Below are 14,919 nucleotides of genomic sequence, written 5' to 3'. Positions count from 1 at the left end.
GACACCCAACATATTCTAGAAGAATCCTCTCATTCAGCCTGGAATAAGAAGAGATGCAATCCACTCACACTTCCAAGTTGATGTAGATGACTATGCAATATGACCTCAGCAAAAAGGCATGTGACCTCCACGTTAGTTATTGGCTGAAGCGGAAATGAGATCTAAAAAAGCTAAGACCTAAATAAGTCCTAAGTGAAAGCCAGGGTTAAGAAGATAGTCAAAAACAGAGAAATCTGCTAAATTTGTCAAGCACTGAGCAAGTTTTACCAAATTTTTCAGAACTAAAAATGTAGACAATATTTCTAGCTCATAAGTCACTGCTGAGGTTACTGCTGCTGAGCAAAAATATTTTACCTATGATAAGTCCATAATTTGTATAATAGGAGTAAATGCAAACTAACTGGATCACTCTAGTTAGTTCTCTAGCATTCACTATGGAAATGAAAATCAGATTTGCTACCAAAAAAAAAAAAGAATAAATATGATTATTATATTTGGAAACTCATCAGCAGTGAAAACTATTTTTTTTTCTAAATTATCTGCTTCTTGTATATCCCAATTCATACCTTGATGCCAAAAATTAGTTCTTAATATTTCTATTTGTATGAAATCCTATGGCAGATATCTAACCATGTCTGGTTTTGTATTAAAGAATAATGCTGGTCTAAGAGGAAGCAAAATTCGAAAATCCATACAGATGGCTAAAACTCATTTGGGTTGCTGTATCCACCTGAACAATGGTATGTAACATTGTAATAGGACCAGAGAAATTCATAATCCTTTCATACCTGTGAGAGTGCTAAGGACACCTGGAACACTATGCAGCATCATTAATGCATTTATTCAGACCTGGAATACAGGCAGGTGCCAAATGAAAGGCCAACAGTCAAATTCTCTGATATATTATGTGAATTCACCTAGCTGAGACACAGAAAATTCAAACCAACTACCCTTTTACTTATACCTAAAGAACTGTCAGTACTGAAATGAAAATCCCACAATGCCATTGAAATGCAAGTCAAGCAAGAAAAGAAGCTATCAGACTTTTTCAGCATCTAAATCCTCTTCGTCTAAGAAGAAAATAAAAACTATTTTTGGAAGCTAACTTTATTTATTCAACTCACAGTTAAAAGACAGCAACAGAAGCTACAGAAATTACATTCCTGCAACTGCAGTGAACAGATGCCTAAGCATCAAACAAACTGGGAATAGAACAGATGTTATTCTGATAAAGGTAGAGGAAAACCAGGAAAACATACATAGAAAATATTTCAAATAGATTGCCTTCTAATGGCCGTTTGAAGTATATATTCACTCCTCTAGCTAGCATCCTCAAAAGTATTCCAAACCCTGTGAAGGTCAAAGGCAAGGACAGCTTTGTGGTTCAGGAGCAGCACTGCTGTGGATGTCGGACCAGGGCCCCAGCCCAGCTCTCCCTTTCCAAACGAGCTGATGCAGCAATGCAAACTTCCCCTGCTCAGAGCATATTTTGCACATGAAACCACAGCTTCTGTAACAGTCCAGAGCACAGACACAACTGCTTTGTGATTAAGCCTGAATGTATTGATTTCCTCATTCTATTATGAATATCTATAGCAAATATTTCAGCTTATCTATTATACAAGCTTAAAAGTGATAATAAGGTTTAACTTTTGTCCTTTTTTTCCCCCAATGCTGCCTGTATTTCATGTCTTAGCCAAAGAAATGCAAACACACAACATCGTATTCCGTACTCATCTTCATCCCACTTACTTGACAGGGTTTAAAGGGACTATGAATGATTTATTATTCTACTCATCCATAATTGCAGTGAAATGACTGCAAATTAGTTTCTGCACTGAAACATCCCTGCATCAACTTTTCTTCCCTCTGGGTTTGACATTATTGTCTTTAGAAAGAAAGCAAATTCTTCTAAAATGAGGGATACAAGTTTTATCAGCTTAGCCTGATCAGCAATCAACCCAACACCTTTACAATTCCCTTGAAAAACTGAAAACCTCATCTCTGTTATTTTAAAAAGACGGAGAAAAATAAACTGTGCAGATCAACAACTGGTACTCAACAGTTTTACAGTTATCTCCAAAATTAGATTAGGTAATGGCAAGGTTAATATCTAAATCAATATACCATTAAATACTCAGGAACTTTTCTCTCTAGACACCACAAGTGGTAGAAACTTCTAGCTGAACATAGGGGTTATCAGAAAATGACGGTTCATTGATTAAAATGAATTTTGTGCTGGCACTTCTGATCAGAGGAGGCCAAATCACAGATGTGTTTCTGACAGACACTTTCCCTCCCAACTGCAGCACTAATGGCTCTGCTCCAAGATCAGGGAATGCTGCCCCTTGAAGCCCTCAGCTGCAGCCCCACTCTCAGAGAAGAGAATTTCAAAGCCATAAGACTGCCAGGGTAACTTGAAATTCTCAAGATTTCACAGAACTTCAGCTTCACAGAACTGCCCTGCTTACTGCCAAGAAGCCTGGAAGAGCCTCTGCCAGCCAGGAGCTCTCAGAGTTCAATAGCCGCTGGCAGCAAAGGTCCCACCTCCAAGTGGGATGAACTTCCACACCATAGGCAAAGAGCATAGAAAATCTCACAATACAGCTGGATGTAAATGTATCTTGGAAAAGAAAAATGTCCTCAGAACTAGAAATCTGAAGTTGGAAAATGCTGCAGTACTGATTACAAAGTGAAAAGCACATACACCATGCAAAAATAACTAAGATGCTGCACTTGCGTTTGCTGTATGTCACATACTAAGGTTTGTTAGCACGGCTGTCATTCCAGAGTATCCTTCAATTGATTAGTATATGATTTACATTATGTTGCATGTAAACATAAAATATGGTTAAATCACTAATATGTTACACTAACAGAAAAGCCTCCACGTTCCTAAACCAAACACAGAGAAGTTTGGGGCCATACCCTAGCTTGCTACACGCTACTGCCAGCAGGACTTGATAATCAGAGAGCAAACTGTAACTGATAGATCTATCATGCTGTGCTTAAGCAGGCTTTTGTGAAAAGGCAGAACCACTGTATCTATTGATCCATCCTTTCTCACTCACCTGAAGAAAGAGTTGAAATTCTATGTTTGCAGGGGAAGATGTTTAACTGGGGAGAAAGGTGTTTTGGAATCAAGTGGCACAGCTGACCTTGTTCCTGCATTCTTTCACCTTAGAGAATTTCTTTGGGACATTCCAAGAAACCAAAGCTCAAATCATTACTGAAATAACTACTTCCAAACTTCCATTTATTATTTTCATAGACGTAGAAATGATTATGAATTTACATCAGCTTTAAGTGGTATCATAGTCAAGTCCCAAGCAGCCCTCTAAAGATGTTCTACATTTTTAGAATCCCCTGTACAAGCCAGGTCCCCACACACCCTCTAAAAGATTATCAAGAATTTCTATAACATCAACTCAGTACCTTTCCATTGCTTTTAAAAGGCAATAGTTAGACAAATTTTAACATTAGAGTCTATTACAATTATGTAAATTAAGTCAATTTGTCCTTCCTTCAATTAAACATGTTAATTTCCCAGGGGACTCAACACAATTTTCTTCAGTTGTCACATATGCCATCATCGCACCATACACTGTAGCCTTAAAAAGAATTAATCAAGTATCTGATCTCACAGACCCTGCCTATGTCAGTAAACCCCATGAAACCCAACTCCCTGAAATTCAAAGACATTCTCAAATGAGAAAGTTTCTCAGATCCCCATATACAAGAACAAAATCTTGGTGTTCCATAGTTGCAGTAAGTGCCAGAAAACTCTCTTGCCACCAGACAGGAGAATTAGAAATCTCAACACAAAAGGCATTTAGCTCATAAACTATTATTAGACCTTTACACAGCCTTTTTCTTCTGTTTAATGTTCAGTATGCCTGAAAACCGGCTAAATTTGCCTGAAAATTAGATTACAATAGAAGTAGAAATATACAGTCAATCAGAAGTTATTAATAGACTGCTAGGTGTGTATGAAACCTGAAAAATGTGTTTTGGTTAGCCATTGCAGAAATTCGTTCACTAACTTGATTTTGATAAAGGTATTTAACAATTTTCTTAATTTCTTCAGCAGAAGAAACCATGCATCACCTTTAAAGCAAAGATATAAATGAAATTTGCATGAATTTTTACAGGCTTGCTGAATTCAAAGCACAAATCATCAAGGCTGAATAAGAAACCTAAGAATTGTCATGTGGTTCTTGGAGATAGTTACTGTCCTTATGGACAAACACAACTAATATATATTTCAAAGGCAGATCACAGCAATGTACCAAGTCTGGAAAATTACAAAAAATTGTCCATTTATTTTCCTTAGCCACGTGATTTGATTAATAGCTGATGCCCAGAAGAATTTAACTGTCTCATTGATGTTGGTTTTTTCAAGGATTGTCTTTGTCTCAAGATTACCTTCAGACTCTTCCTGTTTGCCTCTGTATGAAAGTGAACAAGTAGTCCATCCCAGATTATTCAAATCTTTCCATATTTACTAATCTTTCTCGGGCTGATACCTATTTCTGCCTTCTCTATCTTGTAAATAAAGTTACCTCAACTTGATTTCAGGGAACCAAGTACTATTTGTTCATAGAAGGGAACAACATTCTAGAACAGCTTCTGCTCTCTTGTGACATTATCTGCACATCTTTAAATTGCATGTTGAACACTCAGGCTCAGTGAAGATTATACCACATACACTCACCAAAACATATGGGTCTTCATCCCAAAGAATCAGAGTTAATTCAGAATATGCATGGTTGACTGAAGTTATTCCTTCTCTTGTACACTTGCCAACAAGCTTCAGCTTTATTAGATCCAGCACAAAGGACCAGATAAGGGCTACCTAGGCTCAAAGAGAGGCTTGTTGGAAAGAAAAGGAACCATATCTTGTAACTTTTTTTACAGCTATTGTTCTTACAGCTACCCTAAAGTCTTCTCAAACTGACAATACAGTTGCTGTTGCAACTAATACATAAGGTACAACAAAGTTCTCAAAATCATTAACATTCAGTGACCTTATCTCAGTAAAACAACCCTACTTTCACAGTCAATTTGAATTCAGTTCTTACCTTATTCAAGAGCACCTTGTTCACAAACACCATTGCTACAGAAGTCTTTGAAATACTGGTCATTGATATATTGCCCTGTTTCCAGTGGGAAAGAACATTATGAAACTAAATTAATCTGTAAACTGCTAGACTGAATATTTGCCAGACATAAAAATAGTCCAAGTGGTTAATTTTTTTCTTTAACAAGAAGGTTTTTTTCATTACAATTTAAATATATCCTGATAGGATCACTAATGTGTAATTCAGAATCTGGCATTTCAATACTATGCTTTCTTACAAAGTGCTTCTCACTCAGCATTTTTAGAGCCCTCATATGTATTCACAAATTAACCTTTTGAACACCCAAGATTAACTGAATTTATAGGGAAGAAATGTAAGTAAAAGGTTCTATGAGTTTTTGCCCAGTGTGACTCAGCAAGGCAGTGAGAATTGCAAGCACCAAATCCTGATATTCCCATTCCTACTCACTATGTATCACTTCCAGACCTTTCTATAAAATTTACAGCTACATTTTCAGGTTTACACCAGACTATAATACTAAAAATACATTGTAATTGTCACAGCCTGTATTGTAAAGCAAATCAAGGTGAACTTGAAAAATAATATAGGGCAGTGATATGTACTGCTGAACTCAAATAGGCTCCATATGCAGCACACAAATGAGCTTTTGAGTACACGAGTGCGTCTTTGTAAGAGATTAGACACAGCCAATGGAAAAAGGAAGAAGTTCTCTTATCAAGAAAACATTACTTTTTCAATGTTTATTTTGATGAGCCTTTCCCTTCTTACAAAATTTTTGGAAAATTACAACTGAATCACAGTTTTAGATCTTCTTCCTAATAATACAATTACAGTTTATGTTTTGTGAATTCATATTGACAAATGACAAGCTTCACTCCAGAGGACATTTATTTTGGAGTTTACTTTATTCCAGTAACATAGAAATTGGGAAAACTATACAGAAACAAAAACTTGAATAAGACTACCTTTTTTCCTTAATAGCCAATTCAAGACTTTTAATAAACAATGCTCTACGGTGTCAAATGCACATACTAAACTGCTTTTACTTTCGGATTTTGACTTAAATGCCACTAAGATATTTTAATGCAGTTATCCCTACTTTTGCCAAAAAAAGCGCTTTTGAAATGATACAGGTGCACTGGAAATTTGGATCCTTTCATTTGGGGATCACCATACCAGTAGGCACGTGGCTGAGCTCAGCTTACCACATCAACCAAGAGTATATTAAAAAAATTATTAATATTATCGAAGCTTTCCCTCTAATGCAGTTGTCAAGAGAACAGGTAACCTCTCAGCATACATAAAACCAGGATTTAGCATTGTACAAAAACTTTATATTTAGATTAACCAACAAACAACAGGAATATCATTAACTGAATTTATTCAGTTCAGAAACAACATTGCAAAAAGAAAAATATTCACTATACACACACAGAGGGAAGAGTGGAATAACTCATTTATAAACGGGAAAACATACAACAGGGGAATGCAATTAAATTGAAAGACAGAAAATGAAAGCTAGCAAAGTTATTTTTTCCATGCAATTAAACTGCGGGATTAATTGGAGCACAAATGTAGCACAAAATATCACAGGGGTTTGATATTTAACAAGAACAGAGTGAGCTGTGAGAGCGCCAAAAGCACCTGCAAAACCAAAAACCAACCTGTGTTCATGGTCAAGCCGACACTGTTTTCAGCAGACCCATATCTGCCTATTAAAACAGAATTTTAATTTTAATTCATCATCTTCTAGGATTTCTAGACTCAGGACCCTATGATCAAGTGAGATACTGCTAAATGCCACTTACGAAATTACTGATCTCAAACAAGTGCTTCTCAGAAGGGCAACATGTACAAGATTCTGAGAGCCCCCAAAAGGAGGGCAGCAATCCTACCTCCAGTAACACTGAACCAAGTCATACAACTCCACTTGCATTGGGAACCTGCTCCACTAAAGATCATTTCCAGAGCTACATAATATACACGTGACAACATCAAGTTAGATTATTTCAAAGGAAAGTAAAATGGTGATGGTTTTTAAGCAGATATCATTGCAAAGTGATTCTCTTGGATCGAAGAGCATAAACTGAAATAAAATACATCGTATGAAAAGCTGAAGCATCTTAGCATAGCACATCTTCTACTATCACTCAGTTACTTTACACCTGATCCAGCTTTTTGCAATCGTTAATCACAAAAAATTACTGAAAACCATCACAGGAAACTTTCATTTATATATCAGAATTTTTCAGAACCAAATAGTTTGCACTATGTAATGACCTGACTAGCCTTTAAAAAGAACAACTTTTAACAAATTTAAAGAGAGCATTTTTAGATACTGGAAAAGACGATACAAAGATTCACAAAGGTCAGTGTGCAAATGATACCCAAACAACAACCTCTTATATAACTGAGACAGTTTGGCTTATTACATTATTCCAGTTTTATTCTACAGATATTTACAACAAATTTTTCTAGATCCCATGGCAAAAATCACAGCACGATTCTTTATTCACTGCTTAGAAAACTGCTGAATAGTCTCTTCCTCACGTATTTTCACATGATATGCTTCCAGGCAAGATGCTAATTTGAAAAGCTTAAATTTTTGACTAGAAATACATTTCTACTACACTAAGAGGAAACAGATGTTATAACAGCTAAAATAAATTGGGTGGAGAAACTTGTTTTCACATTAATTTATTCTGTGCTATTTGAAACCACACATTGCCACAATGCAGAACTTCATCAGCTCCCCTGGAGATCAGAGTTCATGAGGTACCTGAACAACACTGCACTTGGACCACAAGAACTCACAGAAAACAAGTTATACCAGTAAGTTCCATGTGACACACAATTGTAAATTGAAAAAAACCTCAACAATGACTGAAATGTGAATATAGTCATTTGTGACTAAAGGAGATACAAACTCAGTGTCCTGAAATTCATACAAAATATTTTTCAGATATCTAACAGTAATATTGCTATCTTGGGAGTCCTGCTTGCACAGCACAAAGTTTGTCAGCATCCAGGTATAGTCTAGACTTGACAGAAAACAGACATATATAACAACAGGGAAATAATTCAAATGCCCAGCAAAGGGAAGGCAAGATCAGGACGAGTAAAAGGCAAATGCAAACTCTAATGGGGGAAAAATAATACAGGGGTGTGTATATACAGAATGGTTTAGACTGGAAGGAACCTGAGGGAGTTCTCTGCTCCTACCCCTGCTCAGGCCAAGGTGCTTGGGGTTTTGGCCACTCAAGCCCAGAATCTCCAAGGATGAAGGTCCTACAACTGTTCTAAATGCCTATTCCAGGGTTTGACCACCATCATTGCAAGGAATTTTTTCCTTAGCTTTAACTGAGACTTCGCCACTATAACGTGTGTGTCCCCTCTCCTCCTTTCACTGATCACATCTGGGAAAAATTCTGCTCCATGTTCTCTATGACCACCCATTAGGTGGCTGAGAATGGCACTTGGATCCCCCTTAGTCACCTCCAAAGAAAACAAACTGAACCCTCACAGCCTCTTCTCACACATAGGATATTCATCAGTGCAAATATTTAAATTCTGCATCTTGAAAGTACTGCAAGAGTGAGCAGAGCTAGTCAGCAGGAAACAACATGGTATCTCAAAACTGAGGCTAAACTACATCTAAATAAAAGAAAATTCAAGGGCATCTGCTAACTCTACATGTTACTGTTATTAAAGGTAAAAGAGCAAACAGAATGGTCAAATCACAATAGCCACATAATCTAAGTATATACCCCTCATTAATGAAATGGGAAAAATAGCATTTTAAATGTACTAGAGAATTCATTATGAATTTAAGGATAGACCTTTCAGAAGGGATGTCAGCACTTAATAGAAAACAGAATCATGTGAGGAATTAATCAGGATACTGACACCAAGGTGATTTAGCAGTTTAGATTAAAGGATGTCCTTTTACACAGCATTGTCCAGTGCAACCTGAAATAACCTGGCCAATGAAATTCATACTGCTCACGCTGAAGTATTAGACCAGTGAGTCAAGAAACAGCAATCCTTCTTCCTGCAGCTGTTTGCTAACTCTGGATTTCTGCATTCAGCATTAACCACCACATTACTAGAAGTCTATTGAGACCAAAAATAAATTCAAAGAAAAAAGAAGCGAAAACCCAACACAAGATGAAAATACAAAAGCAGGGGTTAAAGGACAAAAACCCCCTGAAATCACTGCAGTAAAGTCTACAAACGTTCAAATACTATGATCAAAGACAAGAATAAATTCAGCTGGCATTTAAAGGTACAGGGAGGGAATGAAGAACAATCAGGCAAAAATTCAGGAGGGCAAATAAAAAATAACTTTGAAAATTATGAAAATAATTCTAAGAACAAAAATTTAATCTACCATCCAGTTTTTATAATATCAGTTCCTTCCTTAACTTTTTTAAATTCAGGCTACATCCTTCTAGAATTCCATTTTAAACAAGATGTCCACAATTACATCTAAAAAATATTTTCTGTTCTAGGTGTGGAAATACAATAATTAGAGTAAACACAACAAATCCTCCCCAAGACCAAAGAGATCTCTTTGCTACTAAAATAATAACTGGAACACTAACTCAAAAATGCATTGCACCAGTGGCTACCACATCATGCTCAGAAGTGGAACATTCAGTCATCACTAATCAGACTGGATAGAAGAGAACTGCTGCAAAGTCAGAGTGCTGCTTCAGTATGCTTGGACACTATTTGTTTTCTAGTTTTGATCACTGACACAACCTATAAAATAACTAAAAACATACGAAAAAGCAGCAAAGTAAAAGAACAAGAGAAAATTATCAACCAAAAGAGAGGGAAAAAAAATTTAAAAAAGCAAGACAAGCAACTAAAACAAAGCATGTATGACAGTATTTTAAAATACATTAATAATTTAGTATTTCTTCATGTGATAGCCTTTTAATGAAATCAGCACTAGCATGGGATCAAATAAACATCATGCAATTCAATGCAATTAGCTAAATTCCAATTCTGTATCTTTAAGCAAATTACCAAGTTGATCATGAAGTTTTTTCATTTCCCAACTAGTTATTTTGTACCTTATGTCTCTAAAATTATTTCATGAGGCACTAACACGAATTAATTTTTGCATATAACTTTCCTGGTAAAGAAAAACTATTTTATTGGATTCTACACATCATTAAAAATAACAGAGTAGTCATTACTTTAGTCATTAGAAATGAAAATTGCTTTTAAAAGTAAAACAAATAAAAAATGTAGGGATTATGAAGTTAATGGACCATTACTATCTCGTCATTTGACTTTATTTCATCAAATTCTCTCAGTGTAAACCTGAGAAATGGCCAATTTCAAATTCCCACAGAAAAAAGACAGTGGAATTCACTATAATTTTGTACAATTAAATAAATTGGTAATGTTTGTACAATCTCTGTCAAGAGAAGAGGGAAAAAATTCAAAACCATGAAAAAAAATGGAGGTAAATTAGAGCAATGTCCCACAATGGGGGACCAGACAATCCGTAACAAAACAAGCCTGAACTTTGCAAAGCAAAGTATATTCAAACTATAAAAAATGTGAGATATATACAAATGCATAATTCATAGGATGGATGTACTAGAAGGACCTGTAATTTCTGTGGTTAAATAAATAATGAGATACTAAAGCAATTATAACATGAAATCATGGAATTGGTTTGCCTAAGTAAAATACGCCACTTGGTGATAGGAAAGCTCTGGACTTCTAGAAGTATCCCATGTGTATGTGATGTCAGTTTTATTCTTTTCCCATGTCAGCACCAGCATCCACAGATGCCATCAACACGAGTTACAGTAAAATCTTCAGGGGTAAAATTGATGTGCAATCTCCAGGTTTGACTCTCAGCAATCTTTCTACATTATCAACTTCACCATGCCCAGCTGACTCACAGGCACATTGACAACATTTTGTCTTCATTCTAAAATCTCGACACATCTGAGCAGAATCATTGAAATGTTGTCTTCACTACCAGAAGCAACATGAAAGTAATTCTATCTTTTTAGGGGAGTTCCCAAAGAACTCCAGCTCCACCATAAATTCCAAAAATCCAAATTTACTTTCCATGATCTGAGTATTTAAAGACAATAATTCCTATCCTTTCTTCCCCTCTTGGCATTTCCCTCTATAATCCAACTGTTCAGTAACAACTTCAGCATTAAGACAAAAACCAGTATTTAGATATACCCCAGTGATAGCTATTGGCTAAATCAGGCTTTCTCATAACCTGTAAAGGTACATGAAAAAAATCCCTACAGTTATTTTTAAATCATTACAGTTATTTATTGTCACTGAGTTAGAAAACATGATCTTTCTTTGTAGAAGTTTAAGCCATTAGGCATCTGTTTAAGCTCTGAGGTATCTGAATGACAAGAGCAACAGAGGAAGGAATGCATTTGTACAACATATATTTATTCCCTATTTTAATAAAATAAGCAAAACCTCAAAGATGGGTGTACTGTGTTTATATTACACCTTTAAAAAACCCTGCCTGGTCTCCAGTTAAAGTTACATTTCAAAACCATATAAACTTTTCAGAACTACCTTGTGTCCACACTTTAACTGCTGACATGATAGCTAGAACTGGCACTCATTTCATTATCCGTATTCCTTGCAAGGGTCATTACTCAGTATTTTATAAAAAGAAACAAAATGTGTAACACCATAAGCCTCCTGTTACTAGGTAATAAAATGCATAACAGCTATGAAAACATTGCCTATGTCTTTTATTACAAAAACAATTAAACCCAGATCCCCAGGCACAACACTTCACAGAAGGTGTGATGGCAGCAAGTGTTACATTTTACTAGGTCTTCAAAAGGGTCATTAATCTTTCAGTCATGGATCGCAGACACTTAAGTCTAACAGCAACGTGCAGAAGCAAACACACAGCGCTCTCTTTCTCTCTTTGTAGAGATAGAAACATAGTAAACTCCTAAGAGAAGATCTAAAATTAGACAAAGAGAAATCTATTTAATCCACTTTCATCTCTCTGATTTTACAGAATCTCATTAGTGTAAATATTTTCACTTTCATTGTTACATTGAACCAGCTGAGGCATTTGACGGCAAGCAGAGAATTCTGTGCATAGCGCTCCTACTTTACAATGACTCTTACACTCGACTACATATTAAGTCTTCAGTAAACGTATTATCCCTTTCATCTATTCAGCAGTATAGTTCAGATACTACATGACAAAGGAACGAGAAAATAAAGCCTAAAAAACAGACTGAAATTACTTGAAGTCATTTGCTTCTATGTCAAAAGCACTTACAAGCAAGAGCACTGACAAAGCAATGGTCGTCAATCCACAGAGCCTTTTGTACACCACTGTCACAGAAAGTACCCAGGCATATACACATGCAGGAAACAAACCTCTGTGTACCTGCACCTGCTTTTCCTTATCTGGAGATAGAGAAAATTGAGTGTTTGTGAATTTCTTAACATGATAACAAAGATTGCCATCCTTAGTGTTAGAGACAAAAAAAACCCCTCTTACTATTTCACGTTACTATTACTATTTCACGTTACAATAATTGAATTCAATTATGTTATCACATTAGGTCCCAATATGACCAAGCACATTAGAGAGATACTGCTTACTGGCTCTCTGTATTTTAGATCATTATCCCTACTCCAAGCGCTCCGATCTTTTAGAATTCAAAAGGCACCCGAAACGTGAGAGCGAGCACTCCTAGCCTATGAAAATGACCACTGGAGACACGATTTGAGGATTAGCATTCAATACAATAGAGCATCCGCTTCCAAGGACCATCCTTTTCACCTTCCAGTAAGTCAGTGCTAAATAACCTGCAAGGTCTGGGCAGCGGGGGGGGCTGAAGTACTGACATTAACCTGGGAGGCACCGGCTGAGCTCAGCCCCATCCTCCTTCACCCCGACGAGCCCCTAGCCCGCCGCCGCTCCGTCTGACGCCTGGAGTAGCGGCTCCCGGCTCGGGAGCCAGCCCGCGGCGCGGGTCGCAGCCCGCAGGGCCAGCAGCCCCTCGGGAAGCCCGGGAAGCGCCGGGGCCACCGCAGCCCCGGGTGCTCGCGGCGGCCGGGAACGGAGCCGGCGGCGGCCCCGCGCGGAACCAGCGGCCGCACCGGGCGGGGAGGACGCGACACAGCCCGCCAGGAACCGGGACCGGCCGGGGCGGCAGGGCCGGCGCAAGGCAGCGGGAAGGGCGGGATGCGGAGCGGGGCAGAGCGGGCAGAGCCGCCCGCGGACGGGGCAGGGGCGCGGCGGGAGCGGGGGGGGGATATTCGCTCTGTCCCGCAGAGCGCGGGGACACCCAAGGGCAGGGTCAGGCACAAGGACGCGCGGCGGGCGGGCGACGCTGAGGCGCGTCCATTACCTGGCAGGAGTCGCCGGTGACTCCCGCGGGGCAGGTGCAGCTGTAGCCAGCCGGGGGCTGGGGCAGGATCAGCTGGAGGCGGCGGGGCGGCGGCAGCGGCGAGCAGGTGCCGTTGTTGCGGCAGGGCTGGCTGAGGCAGGGGTCCCGGCCGGGGGGCGCGGCGCTGGCCGGCGCGGGAAGGCAGGCGCGGCGCTGGGCCAGGGCGAGCAGCAGCAGCAGCAGGAGCGGGACGGCTCGGGGCATGGCGGCGGGGCGTGCGGGTGCAGGCGCCGCTCCGCTGCTGGCGCCGGCAGGGAGGGAAGGAAGGAGGGATGGAGCGATGGAGGCAGCGGCCACCCTGCTGCTCCCGGCCCGCGTTCCCCGGGCAACGGGCGGGCGGGGCCGGGGAGGGGCGGAGCCGCCGCCGCGTGGCCGCCAGGGGGCGCCGCCCGCCCGCAGCGCACGGGCCCAGGGGGACGGGCTGAGGGGCGGGGTGGGGACGGGCCGGGCCGGGACGGCGGGGTCGGGGCTGCGGCTGCGGCTGCGGCTCCCCGTGCCCCTGCCCGTGCCCCTGCCCCGTCCCGCCGGGTCAGGCTGAGCCCGGGCGGAGCGGACCGTGCTGCGCACCAGCCCCACCTTTCCGGGCGGGGCGGCGGCGGCCGGGCTGCACGGAGCTGCCGGTGCACGGGGACCGGCGCTGCGCCCCCGACCCGCTGGTTTAAAAGGGGAGCAGTGCGTTACTGAGCTGCTGGACGGGCATTCCAGGGCTGCCCAGGCAGTGACGATGCAGAGGCGCCCTGCGGGACCGAGCGCTGCCCTGGCTTAGGCAGATACCTAAGGGAAGGGACACCTTCGTAGGATCAACTCACCGTTTGCTGCTTATTTACTGTTGCACAAGCTTAATTCTCTAATAATTACTTTTAAATTCTATTGAGACCGAAGCAGGGTCAGATGAAAAGCATAAACATTAATCCTATTATTTCTCATACTGCAAAGAACCTGTGTGTTTTCTTCATTGAGGTTATCTACGGCAGATTTTAAAAAATCGATTTATGTTTTTCCAGTTTTCTGGGGATTTTTTTACTACCTTTTAACTAGAACTAAGATACGAGAGCTGTAAGTCAGCTAACAGAGAGCAGGAAGATAACCCCTGTTCTTTGACCTTCTATTCATTTGCTTCTTCAAAAGTGAAGTATTTTAATTTCTTGTAACTAACGTCTTCTCACATCCCTCTCGCAGGGTACAGGAGTATTCCTAGCTACAATTTTCCTAAGCTTTCACACTTCACGTATGGCCGACAGCTCTGTCGGGAGCAGAAATAACTTGTGATGCTAATTGAACTGAAAATTCGTCAGGGTCTCTAGCAGCTTGACCACGATATTCTGTCCCCGCATTCTGTCTCTGCTCCTCCATCCCCCCCAGCCCTGTTCCCCTCCTCGCAGCGCGTT

The 14,919-nt window shown here is 40.1% G+C and overlaps 1 protein-coding gene across 3 annotated transcripts in view; it reads right to left on the bottom strand.

Annotated features, from left to right (window-relative positions):
- DNER (delta/notch like EGF repeat containing) overlaps positions 1 to 13,867 on the bottom strand; it is a 116,009-nt gene extending 102,142 nt beyond the window's left edge. For all 3 annotated transcript variants that reach the window (XM_039557016.1, XM_039557017.1, XM_039557018.1), the window contains exon 1: positions 13,493 to 13,867. In XM_039557016.1, coding sequence (XP_039412950.1) covers positions 13,493 to 13,735 — 243 coding nt within the window. In that variant the 5' untranslated portion in view covers positions 13,736 to 13,867. The remainder of the gene's footprint in view (positions 1 to 13,492) is intronic.
- Positions 13,868 to 14,919: the final 1,052 nt, after the last annotated feature.

The sequence above is a fragment of the Corvus cornix genome, chromosome 9, assembly GCF_000738735.6.
Source record: "Corvus cornix cornix isolate S_Up_H32 chromosome 9, ASM73873v5, whole genome shotgun sequence".
Taxonomy (NCBI): domain Eukaryota; kingdom Metazoa; phylum Chordata; class Aves; order Passeriformes; family Corvidae; genus Corvus; species Corvus cornix.
Note: the sequence above shows the minus strand (reverse complement) of the source record. Positions and strands in the feature narration are given on the sequence as shown.